We start from the raw sequence: 21,152 nt of genomic DNA, 5'->3' as shown, positions 1-21,152 counted from the left end.
CCGTACGGGGCTCCACGCAGTCCCCCTGCGGAGCAGCGTCCGTTAGGCCACAGAAACCGGGCGGAAACAGCGGCCGGCACTTAGGTTCCGCCCCTGCTCACAAGCAGAGCTCAGGCTCCTCGGCCAGCCGCCGGCAGTGAATTTAGCAAGCGGCTTGCGTATTCGCAGTGGGGCTGGTGCCTAATAACGTTCAGAGTGAACTCGAAGCTTTCGCTGCTCGACCAGACATTGCAGTCGTATTCACAGAGCAGATCCCCAAAAGACAAGATCGCTTGCTATCAACAACAAAGACAACGTTTTATTGAACAAATCTATGTACAGTACAAAAAAGTTCTTAAAATGAAACACTACTGTTGATTTATTGCAGTTTGATGGCTCAGTTTTTAATTTGTACTCTCATATAAAATGCAAAGTAAAATAATTTAACATTCAACAAGGAAGCACAAATTTCCTTTCTTGCTGAACCTGTAACAGCTTTTACAAATTAAGAGAGTCCCCAAATGCATACGCTGCATTTAATCAGAAAGGTGTTATACAGTACCAAATAAATTAAGAAAATAGTAACACTACCGCCCCCTTTGAGTCTTCTGTCCATACCACCGGTGTTAAACAATAAAAGAAATGAGTACAGCTGAACCTTCAGTGTGATATTAAAAAATCACAGAGTTTAATATTATAAATTATCCAAACTATACAATTTATATAGTTTCAATGAATATGGCTAAATAACCAAAGTACCAGTGACCTTTCCCCCACAGATACGACCACTTTCGATAATTATATCTTTTGTGAAAGGTGCCCACTAAGTGGCAACTCTCTGAGAATTAGAGCTTACATGACCTTTACAGTGAACTGCCATCAGGTTATTGTATTTCTTACAGTGAAAGTTCAACTCCAAATTGAAGCCACATTACTAAAACCTGGTTATCAGCAATAAAATGCACAAACTTTGATCCAGTAACGCTCCTACGTTCATGTGTAACTTGAGGCAATTTTCGTAAGTGTCCATGCTGACATTACACATGTACTCCTGCATTTACTGACTCAAAGCAATACATCCTGATGAATTATTTCCCATTACACGTTTAATGTCTGGGACCAAACCTTTCAATTCTAGACTCAGAACCTTTTTCAGTCCTAAAAGTTGCAGGCTTAGTATAGGATAATACTCAACATACTAAAGAATCCTAAAGAAGCATGTAGAATCCCACACACATTAGAAGACCTTTTTGCTCATAACTGAATACTGCAACTATCTGGGAATACCAACAGGTATTAGAGAACAGTCTGAAGCAAATACAGTGTCTTCTGAAGTAAAATCATTACTTAAGAACAAAAAATTTACCACCCACTTGCCACTTTAAGTCAATTTAAGATATTTCTGATGGGCATTAGGTGATAGCTAATGCTCACCTATGTAAGAATTCAGTCTTCCAGTTCTCCCATGTGAATATTCTTAACACGTGGTATAAACAAATGGTGGTGTCCAAGAAAAGCATCTTTGAACAAAAATAAGTTTAATACAGGTACAAAAAATTATGGTCACAGTTTATGCACGTACATAGATGCATTTATCTACACACTTTAAACCAAAAGAAAAAAATACAAGTTTCAGTCATGTTTTTAAAGCATATGCAAACACACGGAGCTCCAGGAAAATGTAAAAAGCACCAAAGATTAAAAGTACACTTCAAGGACTTTACACAAACATTTGTCACATCTACTGATTGAGTTCCCAGATTTTAAAAACTGCAAATAGTTTAAAATCATCTTTTTTTCCCCCCCCCAAATACACTTCAGCAAATTTAACAAGATGTTAAGCAAAGAAAGGGGAGTCTGGGAACATTCAAGATGCTAACTGGGTCCTTAAAAATTACTCATAGTTGGTAGCTTGAAGCAAAAAATTAAAAATGTGAAAGTGCATTTTGCTGATAACAGTCCCTCGTGCTTGAAGTTTTTAAATGTATTTATATATGTAAATATTCATATAGACTGTGTGTATGCAATACATATGAATGACACATTTAAACCACTTTTCTGCAAATGCAAAAAAAATTCTTTGGTGCCTCAAATGTCATAAAGATCTCTCAAAGTGGGCCAGCCATTGATATCAATGTAATGTACACAGCTGTGATCATAATTTTATACCCTTTCATGTCAATACAAATAAAGGAAAGGCAAAAAAAAAAAAAAAAAAAAAAAAAACCAAACCAGTAGAATTACAAAAAAAAAAAACAACCCAAAAACTGATTGTGTTCTTTTTACCTTTCAGGAAGGAAAAAGGAAGCAGAATTAATGCAAATATCTGCAACTTCACAGAGGATTATTAGCAGAGGCATTACTGAACTATTAAGTTCCAGAACTATTTAACAGCTTATTTTACAGTGAAACCCTTAAGATTGCAAGTGTGAGCCATTACTACAATGAACAAATCTTTCATTTACCTCTTTTTTTTTTTACTCATTAATTTGTATGCATCTCAATTTAAGCAAGCCGATCATCTTACTAAGTGATACAGATGTTGTGATGAGCTATTCAGGAAGCAAACTGGCTGAGCAGGAACAGTTGGCCTTTGCTGTCCTACATTTCTGTACTGATTTCATTCATACACACCATTTTTCATCAATGGACCTTCTGTGAGTATAATCACACAAATACTTCCAGCTAACAACACACAATATGACTTCAAAGATAACTTTTGTGGCAAGATATTGTAAAACAGTTACTAGAGGATAAATTAACATATTAATTAGACAATGTGCATGTTTGCCACACCTCTGGAGATCAAAAACTGTAACAGCATCTTTTTGGTTTCAATAAACTGATTTGGAATGGAACATAAAGATCATCCAGTCTATCTTATGCTTCCAAACATCCCATCTTTCTTTGGGATCCAGACAGGTGAAAGACTCAAAATTCTCACCATCACAAACTTTGTGATTGTTTTTATGAACAGTCAGTTGCTGGATAAAGTGCTTAACATTAACTTAGTTCCTTCACTAACTTCTGGGAAAGACTATCTCCTCAAGAGATGTTGCTAGATACGTTTGTACTGTATCTTGAGGCTGAGTTGATGCACATTTTCTCCCTTTCTTTAGACAGCAAGTAATTTATTACAATATTGAGTTGTGACTTACCACCATTAGGTAATACCACATGTGTGAAATAAGCTCTTCCTGCTCTTTTTCCTAACTTGACACACAACCCTTGGTTGCATGTCATTATTTCTTTTTTAAAAAAATAAAGAAATAACATTAAAAAAAAAAAAAAACAGGAAAACTTTTCAAGTTCTCTTCAGTCGTATCAACAACTGAAAGATCCCTGTATTTGCATAAAATCAATTACACTCTCCTCTGCAGTGCACGTCTACCCCTCTGCACACTCTGCATTTGTTTCATTCTGCTTCTGTTAATATTCAAACATGTGCATTTACTGTTTGTATTGGCCTTCCTGTATGTAAAACAGATGTTTTATGGGACAACCTACACGTATTTTAACCACAGACTTGTAAAGGCCCTTCTCCTGCATGCATTTGATTTCCGCTTTGCAAAACTTAATATCACACCAATACACTTTTTGCTTGTGCGCTCTGTACTTCAAGAGTTGAGTTTTCTTTTTGCTGTTAGAGCTTTCCATCCATCTTAATTTCTTTCTGCATTACTCTTTTTGGATTCCAAGTACTAGTTTATTAAATAAGCTCCACACCTTTTAGCAGATAATGGAATCACATACTCAAACTCTGAAAAAAGAACATTTAGTTCCTCTGTACACTTCTTATACACTTCATCATAAAGTGACACATTCTGGAACGACTTCAAAGCTGAGTGGATGAAGAGCTTCTAACCATATTTCATAACTAAAGCAGCTTACAGAACCAGCTGTTTTTATTTCTATAAGGCAATTAATGCCTCTGCTTTCTTTGCCTGTCCAGCTGTATGCAATGTTTTCCTTAGACCTTTGTGCTAGAAAGACCGTGCTGCTAAGCTTCAATCACGTATTTGGAATGGATGTGGCTTTTTGGATAACTGGTACTTTGGGGATTTTGTAGTAACCTTTCTGGATTCAAAAGCTGCAGAGCGCCCATAATTCCTCTGTGAGTTCTGCCTAGAAAATGTGCTTTGTCTTTATCAAGGTCATGTTTTCTCTAGTAATTTGAGAATGCTTTATGATTTAAGGCCAACTGGGAAACAAACTCCTGCTTCTTCATGTAGTGTTTTCTTACACCACTGCTCATTTGATACATTTTCCCACAACGCTGAATCTCAGGCACCTGCAAAACAGAATAGATAGGTTAATCCTCATTTCGTTATCAGTGTAAATAATTGCTCCATTTGGAACATTGCTCACATTTTCCTACACGTGTGGCTTCAAACCTGCAAAAAAGACAGACTGAAATTCTCTTCTCTGTTTTATAATAAATCTTTTCCATAAAAGATGCCTACCAATTTTCATCACCTCTTTTTATTGCAGACAACACTTGTAATTTGAACTTCCTATTTATGCAATATTATGTTTCAAAGTTCAGGTCACTGTTGATGTGAGTGACCCTCCTCTCTTTAAATTCTGTCATACTACAATTGCTTACAAGTGGTATGTGTCATTCCTGGTCCATCAGACAGCCTGTTTACAAGAACCACTATCTGTTTGGTATTTGCCTCCACACAAACAGACCCAGAAGAACTGTAAGACTTACTTTCATCATCTGAGTCGAATCCAAAGAGCGTCTGACATTTCTTTTGTGCAAGATGAGCCTCAAGTGCTTCTGAATTACAGTAGATGGTCAAGCAGTTGCCACATCTAAATCTTTCTGTTGTTTTACTACAACATTTATCTTGTTCTGAATGAGCATCTACTTTATCAGTCAACATTTTTCTACGTTTTGGCATGCTAATGTATCGTTCATCAAGATAACTTGGAGGCAAGGGTCTAACATACGGTTTTGTTAAGATGACACCATATGAAGTGTTTTCTGTTGTCTGATTTGGTTTAGAAGGTAGTTGCGAGGCAGCAGCATTATTCTGTGGCATATCGTGGGAATTCTGTAGAACTGATAACACCGACCCATTCTCTGTCCTTGTTTCATCTACCACTCTGTCCAAAGGTGTTTCTGACGACTTTGATGGTGTTTGATTTGGGTCACTGTGCCCATTGACTAGTTGGTCACTAACACTACAGTTTTCAGAATTTGGCTGTAATACAGGTGTCTTTTGGTCTATCAAAACCGTTGCAGTGCCCTCAGATGAACTTTCATTTCCATTCTGCATTACATTATTTGCTTTCTTCTCAATACTTTGAATATATGTCTTTGGTTCTGTAGAATCCTTCCTTGACTTCCAAGTTGGAATTGGTAGATCTACAGTTTCATTTTCATTAACAGATTCATCGTCATCGTGGCAACTACCAAGTTCTGAAGGGTCATCTGAAGAATCCTTTTCACTGGCATCTTCTGAACATTCTGATGTTTTACTTAAGTAATGCTGAGCCTCATGTTCATACAGCAAAGGGAGCTCCTCAAATAGCTCACAGCACTCTGCAAAATTGCACTGAGCTTTAAAAACATTATGACTTTTTGTATGCTCTGCTAGCTCAGTCGACAGCTTAAATCTCTGATTACAATTGAAGTGTAAACAAAAGTAAACGTTTGGATACACATGTCTCTTCAGGTGGTCTATAAAATGTTGGGAATCAGCAAATTTTCTCTGACAGAACCGACATTTTCCTTTATTCCATTTCATTATATGTTGCTGAACCTTCAAATCAGTTGGATGAGCTTTTCTTGCATGTTTATTGAGAAATCGGATCTTTTTAAACACTCTAGCACAACCATTAGCAGGGCACTTCAAGCTTCCTTCTTGATCCATAGCATCATAATATTTTTGAGGAGAGAAAGCTCCATTCACTTTACGCAAAATAGGTGACTCTTTACTGGAGTTCTCATCATCTTCAGGCAAGCTTTCTGTACTTAAAGCATCAGGAGCATTATTAAAGCAGCTGTCACAACTACTATTTTCAGTAACATCATCCTGGTCACTTAGATGGTTTTCCACTGCATTGAATACCTGTTCAGCCTTCTCCTGTCCTATGTCTGCACTTGGAACTACTGCAGTCTCTCGTTCATCCTCTTTAGAACCAACAGAAGTCCCATTTTCAAGAGAGGGACAAACATCAAAACGTTCTAGTTCATTACAAACCGGAGCCTGCTTACTGGCCTCAAGAACTGCAGCAAGATGTTGCCTTTCTATCTTTCTGACATGATTCCTTAAGTGCTTTAGCATAAGTCCTTTTTGCCTGAATTTTCTGTTGCAAAGTACACAGGAAAAACTGCCCTTTTTCTGGTGAGCTTGTGCATGTTTCACAATGTGATCACCAAAGAATTCCTTGTTGCATATCACACAGCGGTGCCTTGGTACAGTATTATCTAACATTTTAGATGCTTCAAGAGCTTCATGGTTCTTTTTGGCATTACTTTTGGACTGGGCTTCAGAGAGGTCTTCAGGGTCAAGCTCCCCATTGTTTACATCTGTTGAACAGACACGTTCCTCACTCATAGCCCTATACTCTGTTATCTTCTCTACATTTGCAGTAGAGTTTTCCAGTGTAGTTTCACTTAAGCCAGCAAAAGCTTTATCCTCCAGTAATGCTAAACAGTTCTGCTTGATCATCAAGAAATTCCAAAACTCAGGATCAAAAAACAAACCTTTTTTCAAAATAGGAAGCAATTCAAAACGTACACGGTTTTGAACAGAACTAGTGCATTCATTATATTCTTCATCTGCACATTTATATAAATGTTCAACAGTGTAGTAAGATTCCAAAGTGCGCTCAAGAAAAAAGATGGAAAGCGCACAAATTCTGAGGATCTCCAAGTCATTCGGCAGAAAGTGAGCAATTGCTTTGTAAATAAGACTTTTCATAGTGGGATCTTCACGGAGGTCCAGCTGTAGGGCACATCCACATATCTCAACACATATCTGAAGACCATCCTCACCGACCTGCAGAAAGGAAACAATTATATATAGCACCGTAATTTTCCTTGTGGGCTTACTGAAGTCTACAGATTGAAAGTCAAATCTAAAGAAGTCTGACCTATGGCTCTATGAGTGCGGGGGAGAACTAGAATAAACAGTGCCCCAATATCAACAGCAGAGTGTAAGCTGTAAAATACTGCCTTCGATTTTCAACAGTGGCCATTAAGAAAGCTGTAACAGCCCATACTCGAGCATTTTACAGGCCTGAATTTTCAGAATTGACAAGATATCTTTCCAATGTGCAGAATTCCCTTTCTGCACTTAAGGCTGGGGGTCCCCCTCAAGCTTACAATTGCGAGGGATGGTCAGAAACATACTACCTAACATATGGTGTACTAGTAAGAAGAGTTTCAGTAAAGCTTACTATCCACCCAAATATACATGTGTGTTAAAATATATTTTTTTATATCTTGGCTGTTAAAAAAAAAAAAGCAACATCCTAAAACTACTACGTCAAGGTATTCATGTCACCAGAAGTATTTTAGAACACATACTATGATTAAAATCTTGAACAACAGCAAATCATTGCATTCAGAATTGCAGAGCATTAACCCTGACAAAATAATTTATAATTCATTTATGCAAATGTTTAAGGAACAGAATAGAGAAGCTCTGTTCAATCAAGTGAATGTTAAAAAGCAACGTGTTTAGAATCAGCTGGCACTCCTGTGCACAAAGGGTTGCACATTACATTTTCTCTTTTTTTTTTTTTTTGCAGGTGTTCTTTATGAAGAGCAGAAAACATGTGAAGCAAGAAATACAGCATATCTTTCTGAAGCAAAACTATGTTTTCTCTCATCTTAGTTTAGCTCTTCCTTCATTTTTGCTATTTTAAGCATTACTTCACATTTGGTGAGAAATTGTGGAAGGATTCAGAACTTAACAAGAGTGAAAGGCAGATACAATGACATAGAAGTCCTATTTCCTGGCTAAAAGAAAAAAAAAAAAAAACACAAAAAGAGTGGGGGAAAAAAACAGCCGCCACCCATCTTTCACATTTATTCCATGTATTTATAAGCAGTTTCCCCAAATGTTTATATAGAACGCCATTCCTCAAATTTTCTGCAGTCAAAAAGGAAGAAAAACTTACTTGACACAATTGAGTCAGAAAGAAGTCATGAAAACTCAATAGATCAAAGACAAAATTGATGTGGACACATTTGAGAACCTGACAGAGCTTTTAATTCTATGCCCTTCCCTGCCCGTTCTTCCCGTTCTACAGAAACATCTATATTACTTCTGTTTACTTGTAACACAAAGTAGGGAGGGAAAGAGTAAAGATGTAAACAAAAAACTGAACTTACTTCATCCTTAATGACTTTCATGAAAGGGAAAATTACTCTGACATTTGTAGCAATCCTTAAAAGTTGGTAGCACTGGTCAACAAATACTTGTTTTGAGGGGTTAGATTTAAGCTGCAGTTTACTCCAAATGAAGATCAGGTCCCTATAAGCACAGAACACAATACTTTGATTATGTTGAGTATTAAAGAAGCCTATCACTAAGCATGACAGGTTACAAAGAGCAACAAGCCGCATACACTGCAATCAAATTTGTATTTGAGGACTTAAAGCAAATCTAATTAACACAATTATATACAAAGTGCACAACGGAAAACGGAACTTAATTACTTTGTTAAAGCATTCAGGGTATCTCCTATCACTCAGTCAATTAAGTCATGCAACAAAATATTAATATATTCAGTATAGTATCAGAGAACTGCACGGTATAATCATATGCTACAGTACCTAGCTCTTAACACCACAAGCAGCAAACATCAAGCTGCATAGTCTGTGTTTTCAGATTAAATTACGTTCACTGTAACAATCAGGAGTCCTTCAGGAAAACAAGTGGAATGCAAAATGTGGAAAACAAGACTATTGTCAAAATGCAGTCAGTAACATAGACTGTTGACAAGAAATGCTCTCTTCAGTTATTTACAATAAGTTTTCTTTTCTTGTCTGCTGTCATCATCAATCTTCCTAACCGATAGCAGCTACAGAGAAACATCAGCCTCCATCACTATTCACACATCTCTATCATTCAAGTCAAACAATATTTCTAACTGATACAAGGAAATGTAAGAACACAATGCTAGACCCCTGCAGAGCTCTTACACAGGTAATGTGTTCAGTATACAAAACAGAACTCTACATCCTGTAATAAATTCTATGTTCTTTAATTCAGAGACTTCTACAATCAAATCTAACTCTTAGTCATACGAAAATTTGGCACCTCAAAGATTTTACACAGGACCTGATGCAGATAAGACTACACAGAAATTCCCATCGTAACATTGTGATGAAAAAAGGTGAGCAACTGTCTTTCATCTTCTGAAGGAAGATAACTTCTTTCTTCTATCAGCCTCCTACCTCAAGAGATGCAAACAGTCACTGACAAAATCCTTGGCTGATATTCAAGAGTCCATAATGTATGCCAGATATAAATCAGACACATTTTACGATAAACTTAATCTTAGAGAGGTCAACATCTGCCTGAAGAGAAGTGACATGACAGAACTGACTATGTCAGAACACTAACTTTGTTTTTAAATTTAGAACAGCTCTATAACTCTGTTTGACATGTTAAGTGTTAATTGAGCTAGATATGAGATCTTGATTACTTTCTTTCATCAGAAAACAGAAAGACTGAGGTCAAAAAGATAAGGCTTACACAGGGGAAAACAGTGAAAAGTGAGTACTACAAACAGCTCTACAACAAAATTAGTCTTAGAGGTTTTCTAAAGATACAGGCTGTTCACCTTTGCCTTTACCCGGCTGGAAATTTAAGCTCTTAAGTCTTTTTCCAAACTTTACACAGAAGTTTAAAAATAGTGTGTATTTGTGGATCAAGCCATTCATTAAAAAAAAAAAAAAAAAAAAAAAAAAAAATCAGGTAAGTCTCAACCATAAGTACCAGAAAGAAAGAATTTTTTTTGCTAAGGATGCTGACAGTAATTAAACTCTGTTTATTAATGTTGAACAGAATAGCAGTTACTGCTCTTGACTTTTCTCTGCTTCATACCACTTCACAGTAAGCCATTTCAACATTAAACCCAGGGAAAAGTCAGAATTGGTTTTCAGATAGACTAGTGGTTTAAGTGGCAAATGATTGGTACAGACAAGCGTGAAGGCCTGACACAAGAAAAGAACTGAAAAACAAACAGAGAAAACTGAAAGAAGGAACAGCTCCATAGGTTAAGAACAAGTCATTATATCAGTTTTACCATTGTTTGGCTAGATTGTGATAAGGAATATTTTAGATTTATTCCTGTGTAGACATGAAGGCTTCTCCTCAGGCACATTTCTGACTTTCATCATGGTTGTGGATTGAAGCAGTTCTGAACTTCTGATTGGACTCCATTTCAACTAATTACATACTTTCCATATCAAGTTTAATTAACACCGAAGTCAACAGCAGTGAGGATATTTCTTTGGCACTGACCACAACACAAACAACGTTACGAAGTAGGCAAGGATAGGATTTTCTTTTAATTTGCTTGTGTACTACATACATAATATAGCATAAGCACTTGATGACATTCTCAAAACTTCTAGGTAAGATAAGCTAGTTTGTTCTATTGCCCATGCCTAAACTGTTATTGATGTGCCTACGGCAACTTCAATTGTTTTAAGTTAAGATAGCAACTGGGCATTCCAGGCAGTCAATTCACCATGTTGTAACAAAAGCACTGAGTGCTCCCATAGTGATGTAAGAGGAAGGTTGAGCCTGCCCTACTTCAGCTAATCTAAAACATTTTCTACTGTTGATAAGTGGAAAGTCTGTCTTTCCTTGAGTATAGATTGCATATTTTACCAAAATGTACATGCTGAACAGTTACCCAAATCACTAAAACTGCTTAAGGGCCAAAGACTTAATGAATATGTGGAAAAGAGTTTCTTGACTTAATGAACATGAATTATTTGTGAACAGCCAGAACAACATTTAAAGACTGCTTGGCAGCGAATACAGGCCATTTTGCTATTCCTATCCAAACAAAATTCTGTCTTCCTGAAGACAGATCATTTTTTGATACAAGAAAGCCAATCATGTCATTACAGACTGATCTCTGATCGACAAATCATATACATGTATACAAATAATTCTAAGCAAGACCTACCCAGTTTTGTTTGGTTTTTTTTCCTGAGCAGCTTACATGTAGGCTTTCACCTCAGGAAAACAATGATAATTCAGATAATCTCAATATAAACAACAGTATACAGAGCTGTTTAAAGTCTATCTTTGTCTGAGATAATACAAGAGCTAATGGTTTCAGCTCAAAGTACTTCACAAGAAGCAACAGCTTATACCTGCTATTTTCAGCTTTCTAATCTATTTTGGTATCTTATCTTTGCCAGCAGTGATTGCTGTTAGATCTGCAAGGCCTTCAATTCCAAACGAGGTAAAATGACTTGCACTGTGCTTGAAGACATGAATATCTTTCTCTGGGGAAAACACACAATGCAGGATAACCTGATTCCAACTTTTTCCAAAACTTGAACGACAGTTCAGTCATGCTTAACTGCTTCACAAGCTTTGTCCCAGTTTACATCATCCATTAAGCACTACGCAGATTTCTCTTATTTGGTATGCAATCATTATGACTCAACATCTGTAAAGAACCAAACAGTTATTCTGCCTGAATAGATACAACTGCTCTAAACTCGCTGTAAGATCACTATGTTTTATATTCTGAACAGAAGATTAAAACACTAGAAGAAGCTAGGATTGATTTCTTGGTAAACATTTTTAACAGTACTGTAGCTTATTCTTGTTAGGAATTTCATTATTGATATCTACTTTACCCAAAGTAAGGACCAACATTTTGTTTTGAATTTCTAAAACTGATGCTGTAAAATCTGAAAATCAGCTAGGTAGGAGCAAGGCTAACGTGTTTGTTCTGACAGCAGAAGGCATAAAAATCAAGTTTAATGTCAATATTTACTGTGCATTTCTTAAAAGAGTGAATTCCTGAAACTGAAAGCATTAACCATGTAACTGATAAGTTATGTTCAAAAATTTCCTAATAAGAAAGAATTCAGAAGATGTAGCATTTGGGCAGCAATCAGCAATACTGAATTACATTTGAGATTTCAGCGCTGGGTTCAGACAAGCCACATGCTTATTTTTATTTAAATTCACCTGTCCTATAGGGCTAGTCACTGCCAGCTTTTACTGAACAGGACAAAAAATGCCAGAATAACTAGGTATTGCCAGTATATTATGAATTTGTACCAACAGATTTTTGAAGGTTTTGATTCAATGTTATCAACTACTTATCCAGTAGCTAAAGTAAAATTGATGAAGAGACATTTGTTCAATCATGTCTGATCTTCATTACTTCCGCTAGAAAAAGACATATTTTACTTCTCAGTTCCCCTACCTTTGAAACATGGAAATTCTTTCTAAATTCTAGACTCCATATTAAAATTTGTATGCAAATTAATCACCTTCTTTGATTGAAATCTGCAGATTAAGCCTTTTTGTTCCAAGTACATAATCAGAAAAATTAAGCACACTTTATTAAGTCACACAGACATTACTTCAGGTAAAGAAATTGTTCAAACTAAGCATAGGGATTACCTGCCCTAGACATCTTCCAGTTCTGGGAATGATAACATTTGTTTTGACCCTTCTTTAGAAAACTCTTAGTAGCAACAAAAGGATTCAACTATCAAGCTGTAGTAGTGAATCTTACTTAAGCCTTTTTTTAGGGAATTATATTATATTATGGCTTTGTTTTTGAGGTAAAAGTTTACATAATCCATAGAACATTTTCAGAATAATATATTCTCTTTTTAGATACAACTGTGACATACTACTATTTGGTTATTGTAAGCATTAACTGGCATCTAACTAGCTGGACAGGAAAATATCTGCATTGCCATTAGACTGAATACTATTGCACTTTGCCAATAATAAACACTGCATTTATGTATTTGCAGCCAAAAGAATCTGAAGGCTCATCTTTCTGTTCTTTTGAAGCAGTTAAGTGTTAACATACTAGGTAGAATACCATTGTACAGGACTCAATGGATAAGGTAACTGGAATAACAGAAGTACAAGAAATATCCACAGGCCAAGTTAGAATGTTTTTATCTGGTATTTTAAACTTGAGCCATACATCAAAGTCAAACGAATTTCATTTCAGCAATAAGCACTTATCTGCTGAGCTGCTTCACCAGAAATAAAGTATTTACCATATACAATACATGTCCCCATTTTGGAGCTGTGGGACTAGGAACGATTCACATAGTTGTAAGGCTAAGGTAGTCTTCCCTTCTTTTTCGGTGTTGCAGATGATCTCAATTCCACTCTTGCAATCAGTCCTCAACAAGTGCTATATAATTAAAATAAAATCAATTTAGATAAATTTGCTAACGCAAAACAAAAACCTATCAGACCTTGCTATATTAAAGAAGCCACTAAACGCTGCAGTAACTATTATTATTATTTTTTTTAATAGCTTTTCTTTAAGTTTGTGAATAGAGACTTTGGAGAAATTTAGAGCTGTTTCACATTTCTTACAGTAACGCAAGTCAGAATTGATCAGAGAAATTAAAAACTACAGAAAAGCTTTTTTTGCATGACGGTAGGTTGGCTTTTTTCCCTTAAAAAAAAAAAAAAGTTAAGATAAACATTGTTTTCTAGAAAATGCTCTCAGTGATATGAGTACAATCACATTTAACTGGAGGGTGTCGTTTTACATAGTGGGCAACATAAAAGAAACTTTAAGGCTAACAAAGCTGTACAGCGCACAAAACATCAGATCGATACCAAGTGTGCTGAAGTGGTTTTGATGGAATAATAGTCAACCATAAAATAACAGTTAACACACTAAAGTTAAATAATGTTAGTGACTTAAGATAAACAGGGAATATACATAAGTAAACTTGACTAAAAAAAAGTATTTAGGTCAACAGGATTTCTAGGCACTTATATTTATCTTCTGGAAGCTTAAACCAGCTCTAAGTTAAGCAACACCAGTGCAATTGCTGATTTTATGACATTTCTTTCTACAAAAATAAAGAGTACCATGTGCTCCTTCTGACACCGTGCATAACAACTATCACTTCATTAAAAAAAAATACTGACAAACAATACCTCCTGGAATAGCTGATCTTCTAATGGTGACATATAAAGACAGGTGAAAAGAGCTTGATGGAAATACAGATCTTTACTGATATCTGGATGATTTATGCAAGATTTGATAAGAGCCATTGCCTCAGGGATGCGTTCACAGGCAATAAGGTATCTGGCACGCAGTTCAAAGAACAGTGGATTTTCAGAGCTTAAATATTTGTTAACTGTACAGAAAAGAAAGATTAAAGGTAATTAGAACATAAAGTCCAAACACCAAATATACTTAAATTCATTTCTCTTTTGAACAGTGCAATGTCAATAAATAATATAAAGAAAAAACTCTGTTAAAGAAGATATCAAATATTTAAGTAAATGCCATCATAAAGAATCTATCCTTTTACTTGGAAGCAGAAATCATTATTTTTATTACAATTGTTTTTGTTTTGACTATAACAGATCATCTCAAATTGCTAACACCGATTAGTAGAACACATACAATTCAGCAGCAGATACAAACATTTTCAAGATTTTCAGCACTGGAATTGGCTTGTTGTCTGAAATATGGGATCTACACCACTTTCAACATTAACTATAAATATTTAAGACAACTTGGGATACTCATTATCCATTAAAATGTAGGAGCTTAGAGCATGGAAAAAATTACCTACAATTCACACGCTTTAAACCTTTCGTTTCGCTTAGAGAAGTAGAATATAAACCCTTCCTTTCTCTAAATATCCTGCTTTTTAAAAAAATTAAATTTGAAATATATGTATTATGATTTAATTAACACCTAAATGCTGATACTTTTAAACAGCCTTGATCTCTAGAAATTGCTTCTTCATACTTACAAGCTTACACTGAAGCTAGAATATCGACAGAGTCCACTGAAACAAACATTTAATTAAACTGGAAAATAAAGAAATATAATCATAGAATCACAAGGTTGGAAACGACCTACAAGATCATCCAGTCCAACCATTTCCTCATCACCATTGCCACCACAAGCACTAAACCACATCATGCAGCACATCATCCAGACGCCTCTTGAACACTGCCAGGGACGGCGACTCCACCACCTCTCTGTGCAGCCATTCCAGTGCCTGACCACTCTCTGAGAGAAAACGTTCTTCCTTATTGTCTAATAAGACAATAGCTTTTAGTTTCCTATTTTAAAAGATCGTACAGATTCTAGCATTAAAAGTTAAAATGCCACTCAAGCATACAGAAGTTATAATGTTTTTATTCTGAGAATTGTTTGCATCTTCCCAAGCAAAGGTACTCTGAGATGTCAACTGTGTGCTATTCTTAATATCTTGGAAATTATGGCCTAATCTTGCATTCTCAGCAGCCCACTTATCAAAGAGAAAGAGTCAGAAAAGTCAATTTTTAGTGCATAGCCTGTACTACCACAGTATTTCGTAACTATATATAAAAAAAAGTAACTTAAGGCTAAAAGTACACATGGGAAGTTTATACCTTAAAAAGAACCTGCATGAGGAAAGTTATAAGCAAACTAAATGGACAAAGGGACAAGAGATTTTAAAAAAAATCTATAAATGATTACTGAAAACCACTATCTAAACAGCCAAGAGAAGATCTTTCCCAAAATAAAATATTACCTGTGCAACGAGCTTTAATTTACACCGAATTATTTTTTAAAGGATCCTTGGTTTGAAAAACACGCTTTTATGCTCAGAAGCAGGATTTCTCTGCCATTTGCATTTTATGAAAGTTAATGCCACTACATGCAAGTGAGCATTTAAGGTACGCAATCCGACATGATGCAAGGTTTTAGATCAGATTTCTTAATAGATATTCTCTAAGCTCTACCATAATAGACCTTATTCCCACTACCCATTAGCACTTTGGGGTACAAACATTATAAAGATGAAGGTGGAAAGAAAAGCCACTGTCTAACAGTGGTTATATAACTGCAGGGAACAGTGATCATCCCTGTTCTACAGGGAACAGAATAATCCTTAAGGCCATGTAAAGGCATCTCTTTTTTGGACTTCATATACTTCAGATAACAAATCCAATTATCAGTTTCATATACAAACATTATCCCACAGATTATTGAATATTCACATCAAAATATCTTAATCCAGAAATGTTTAGGTCATATTATTTGGTAATTTTAAGAAAATGTTGTACGCATAACTGGCTATAACATCCTTTTCCTTCAAATAAGTAAAGACAGCAGACTACAACACTGCTTATTATATCACTCTCGCTTTCTGTGAGATAAATCCTTAGCTCAGTATGCTCCTCCACTTTGTGAGAATTCCACTTCTGACATGAATTCCCAGTGAATAAGGTCTCCTGTACACTAACACTGCTTTTAAACAGACTGAGCTCCACTAAACAACTGACAGGGCTCTGCTCCCTCCCTGTTACGGAATGCCCTCCTTCTCCAAGAGGACATTTACAATGCCTCTAACTCTCCAAAGCAGAAAACAACTGTTAACTATATTAGCATTTAGGCATGCCTGCAGTACATTAAAAACAGCTTGAAGACAATATCATCTATTCTTGTCCAGGCAGCATGTGCAGCACTTTGCTTTAGAGCAACAGATGCCAGCCGTCAGCTTAGAAAATAATTAACTGCTTTCATCTGAACATTCCTCTGTCTACAGTATTCTCTTTCAGAAGTTCACATTAGGTTCTCTTATTCTCTCATCCATCAGAAGTTTATTGCTCCCAAGGTTCAAGAAAATTACAACTCAAATCAAACCCTGCTATTTTTATTTAAAGCAAAAGATTGCTTTCCTCTGCAGCCATTTCAGTATGTAGTACAACACCTTCAACACCTCCAAGTACACTACAGTGCTTGTACGGGCAGGCACAGAAAGGTTTGTCTCGACCTAACCTTGTGTGTGCAACTAACGAGGCCAGGACAAGATTATGTAGTTTACACAGTACGTGTTTATTCGTCCATCTGACTTTCACAAGTGATGGTTGATGATTCAGCCTTTTCATCTCCTGGCAGCATTCTTCATTTAAAACAGTGATCCCCGAGGGAATTATATGGCCAAATATGAAAATATACATCAAACATTGCCAGCCTACAAAGCAGCAAAGAGTACTTGCTTTGTGTAAGCATTCACGAGAATCAGATTTTAGAGAAAGTGAGATTAAAAAAAAAAAAAAGCTTTTAAAAGATAATATCTAAAATAAAGTGTTTGTGATAACAGATGAGAAGAAGATATCAGAAAATACAAGGAGAAAGAATACCTCAGCATAGGGTAAGGAGATGTAGCCTGCAACAAAAGGAAATAAAATGATCATCTAATGATGATAGGCAGTCTCATTCTTATTCTGCCAGGCAAAGCTAAAGAAAAATCCTTGAACTGTTACTCATCATACATAGGTGCCATACTGATCAAGGAAATCAGTAAGAAAAAGGATTAAAATAATTCTTTGCTAGAATATTTGAATATTGAACAAAATATTTCAAATTGCTATCCAGTCTTACATGCTTTCATTCTTCCCTGAGATGTTCTATGCATGTATGTTAATCTTTTAGGATTACAAACTTTTCTTCCATTTGACACCTACCTTCAGATTTTAACCACCAAAGCTTCTAATCAGTCATGAGACACAGAATAAAATAAGTGCTTATTTTACAAGAGACAGAACAACAATCAAGTTTATCAGATTAATTTGCCATCAAACCATTTTTTTGTAGTTAAGACAACAGCTCATCAAACTGTCCTGACTTTACAGTTCTCTTCTTACCTCTATGGGACATACATGTTTTTTATAAACAAGGCAATTCATTTGAATCATTCATTGCACCACAGTAACAAGAGAAGAACTGCATCTTCCATCGCTATCAAATGAAAACAACTTTCAAGAGCTCCTCCTGTTAGCAAAAGCATTATCTAAGAGGCTAGTAAAGACTTTCACTGTAGACAGAATATAAGCCATTTTTACCTTTATGGCTACAAAAAAAAAAAAATACAACAATTCTTTTTTCTAAACCCAACACTGTTGCATATGCTATCATAAACAGAAAACAGCTGCAAGATGCAGTCACAAGTTCCACTCCTAATAGAGCCAATAAAACCTCCAAGTATTTACAACTTCAAAGAAAAATTAAATGAGTTAGGGTACCATGAAACAAACTTACACATCAGGACCTCCCCTGATCATGACGCTTCAGAAGCCTAAATGAAGTCAAGTTTGTCTTAACGCGCTTTCAAGGTTAGAACACACCTGGACTTTGTAAATACATTTTATAAGTGACTGCTCACTAGTCTCCTGTATCTGATGAATTTGATCTCTACACTATTAAACTAGACTGAAACTATTACCACAGAAATTTAGTTTCCTTTCAAAAAATAAAAAGACTGATAGATTTTACTACCGAAAAAAAATTGTGCGCAATACCAGCAGGCAACATCTAACCTAATACCAAACAGGCATAACTTAACAATTTTTTCTTAGAGCTAGAAAATATGTGGTAAATTGAGTACCTAACTCCTGTGATACAGGCTTTGCTTTAAGAATGGCTTGTAATATCGGGTCCTCCCAAGGTCCACCATCTCGAATTATTCGAGTCACTAATTCCAGGTTTATATTTCTGTATTTATTTAGAAGGTTCTGACATTCCTACAAGTAAAAAGAAAACACAGTTGTAAAAATGAAAAGCATTGTCTAAAAATACAGTTAGGCCACCTAAAAAGATACAAAGCTAGAAAACCCAACCACGCTCCATTACTTCCTCGGACAAAGTCTACAAAGTCTTATATTGATGAGGTCTACACAAAGACCGAAAGCAACAACTTACATTCTGTAAGACTGTGGAAGCCAGAATATTTTCTGATGTCACTAAGCAAGAGTCTCCCATTTGTATAAAAATGAAAACTGCTTTTGTTGAATTAAGAGATATCAGCATGCTGTGGGAAAAGTCTTCACCTGATGCTAGTCTGCACAGATTTAGACACACTGACACTGCACCTGTGACACAGGGACGGAGCATAAACTCTAAGGCTTTAAGAGAAAAATTGAATTAAGATATATGAAACATCAGTCCTCAGGCACCCATTTTTATCCAGATTTCTGTGTTAAAAAAAAAAAATCATGCTTGCCAAAAATAACGTGGTCTGGTTTAACAATCCTTGATTTTCATATATAACAAGATTTCCTCCTATTGTTACTTACTGGTAAAAGCGTCAACATAATTAGAATTCTACTGTTCATTAACAATAACACGAAAAAAGTATATAATTTTGAAATCAAAGCAAAAAGGTATCTTTTTTTGTCAAAGAGCTAAGATGACTATAATTATGCAACTGAAGAATAGCTTCTATAAACTATACAATTATCTTCTCCACATTCTTTTTCCTGTAAATCCTTTTAGTTTCAGCTCCTCACTGCTTTTTTTTAATATTCAGATGAATATGTATGACTGCATAAGAATGGTTAAGTAATCAAAACAGTGGCTTTCACGACTCGTTTGATTATACAAAGGCTGCTCCAAAAGTAATGTCTCCTTCTTTATTACGTTGGCCCACAACATCAGTGATGGATATGGGTGGTATGGCAATGGAGGTTGAACCCTCCCAACAATATTCCTTCACACTTTGTTGCTGTGCGACAGATGGCAGCAAAGGACCAGTCCAACAAACTGCACAGTGGATGAAACAAAGGTGTGTCACTGAATTCCTCCATGCAGGAAAAAAATGGCACCCACTGACATCCATTGACACTTGTTGAACATTCATGGAGAGCGAACAGTGGATGTCATCACGGTGAAGTGATGGATGGTGCATTTCAGCAGTGGCGATAGCAACGAGAAAGACAAGTCACATTCCAGATGATCACACAGATATTTTTTTTATTTAAAACAGAAGTGCAGCATGCGGGCTCCTGTTCATCCGTGACAAAAACACATAGCTAAGGATGGTGCCAAATTTAGAAGATAGCATTCTGTAGCTGTGAATTTGCTCTGTCAACTAGTGCTATTGTGCTCTTTGCAGCTGTTACAGTTTCCACAGAAATAAATAGGAGGCACTACTTTCAGAGCAACCTATATACAACAGATTCAAAAATTCTTCAAGTAAAGATCTATTTAAATACATTCATTGCTTAAAATTCAAATTAAATCAGGAAAACGTCCAACAAATAAGTTTCTATATATCACACTGCTAAATTCTTTCTTGATCATAGACTGCTTCTGAAAAGCCCTTATGACTGCACTACCAAAATGCATTATTACTCTCATGCAAGAAGCCCTGTCCACTCATGGGGCTGCTAAGCCACTTCTTGACCCCATTCTTCCTCTAATTCTAATCAAGGATAATTTATAATTGCTGCTGTTTTGATAACTTAGCTAAGTAGAGCTGGCATTAATTTGTAGCAGCAATGAAAAGAAGTATTAGCATAAAAATTACAAGAGGATAGTTATTTCTCAAACTACAATTTCCTGATCCGTGTTAACAAGAAGCAACCCTGTCTTCCACCCTTTCAATCCACATCATTAAATTTATTTTCTCATGATTAGCACAAATGCTTTCTTTCCCATGCACTGAAGTCAACTCTCAAAGCCCATACAGAGCCCAGAGAAAAACACCTTATTGGGCAGGAAAAAAAAAAGGTGGGGGAGGAGAAGGGAAGTGGGAATTGGGAGGAGTAAATTTTAAATCCAGGAACATTTCTCTTAAACAGCTGTAAGTAGCCATACAAAAAAATTGCCCCACCATAGTTGAGAATATAGCCATCTTATACAGTGCCACACACTCTAACCTGAGAAGTTCACTGAAATACAGCTTCAATTTCAAACTTGCTGCTTAAAACTGCTGAGGGAACCTTGAGGTTTCATGTCACGGACTGGCATGAAACACTGGATGACATTAAGGTGTACTTTGACACAAACAAGTTCCCTTCAATGCAAGAAAAGCATAGAACGTGTCTTCAAACAAAAGACAGGCATTAAAAAGAAAGACATTCTACCTAGTCCAGAAAGGTTCAAATAGCAATATGATAACAAATTAAGAATAAGTGACTTTTCCTTCAAATATCTTTTTAATTAAT

At 35.9% G+C, this 21,152-nt stretch overlaps 1 protein-coding gene across 2 annotated transcripts in view; it reads right to left on the bottom strand.

The window, feature by feature from the left end:
- Positions 1–46: 46 nt before the first annotated feature.
- The window catches only part of ZNF654 (zinc finger protein 654), a 39,300-nt gene continuing 18,194 nt past the window's right edge, over positions 47–21,152 (bottom strand). The window contains exons 1-6 of one of the 2 annotated variants that reach the window (XR_006167307.1): positions 14,133–14,331; positions 13,229–13,368; positions 8,333–8,474; positions 4,694–6,992; positions 1,414–4,270; positions 47–275 (exon numbers count right to left, since the gene is read on the bottom strand). Coding sequence is in view for 1 of the 2 variants with exons in the window: in XM_042809944.1 (XP_042665878.1) it covers positions 4,263–4,270; positions 4,694–6,992; positions 8,333–8,474; positions 13,229–13,368; positions 14,133–14,249 (2,706 nt within the window). In the remaining variant the exon portion in view is untranslated. The other variant, XM_042809944.1, reaches the window with a different exon arrangement.

This window comes from Centrocercus urophasianus, unplaced genomic scaffold, assembly GCF_019232065.1.
Source record: "Centrocercus urophasianus isolate 14NV4802_14NV808 unplaced genomic scaffold, USGS_Curo_1.0 seq_12, whole genome shotgun sequence".
Lineage (NCBI taxonomy): Eukaryota > Metazoa > Chordata > Aves > Galliformes > Phasianidae > Centrocercus > Centrocercus urophasianus.
Note: the sequence above shows the minus strand (reverse complement) of the source record. Positions and strands in the feature narration are given on the sequence as shown.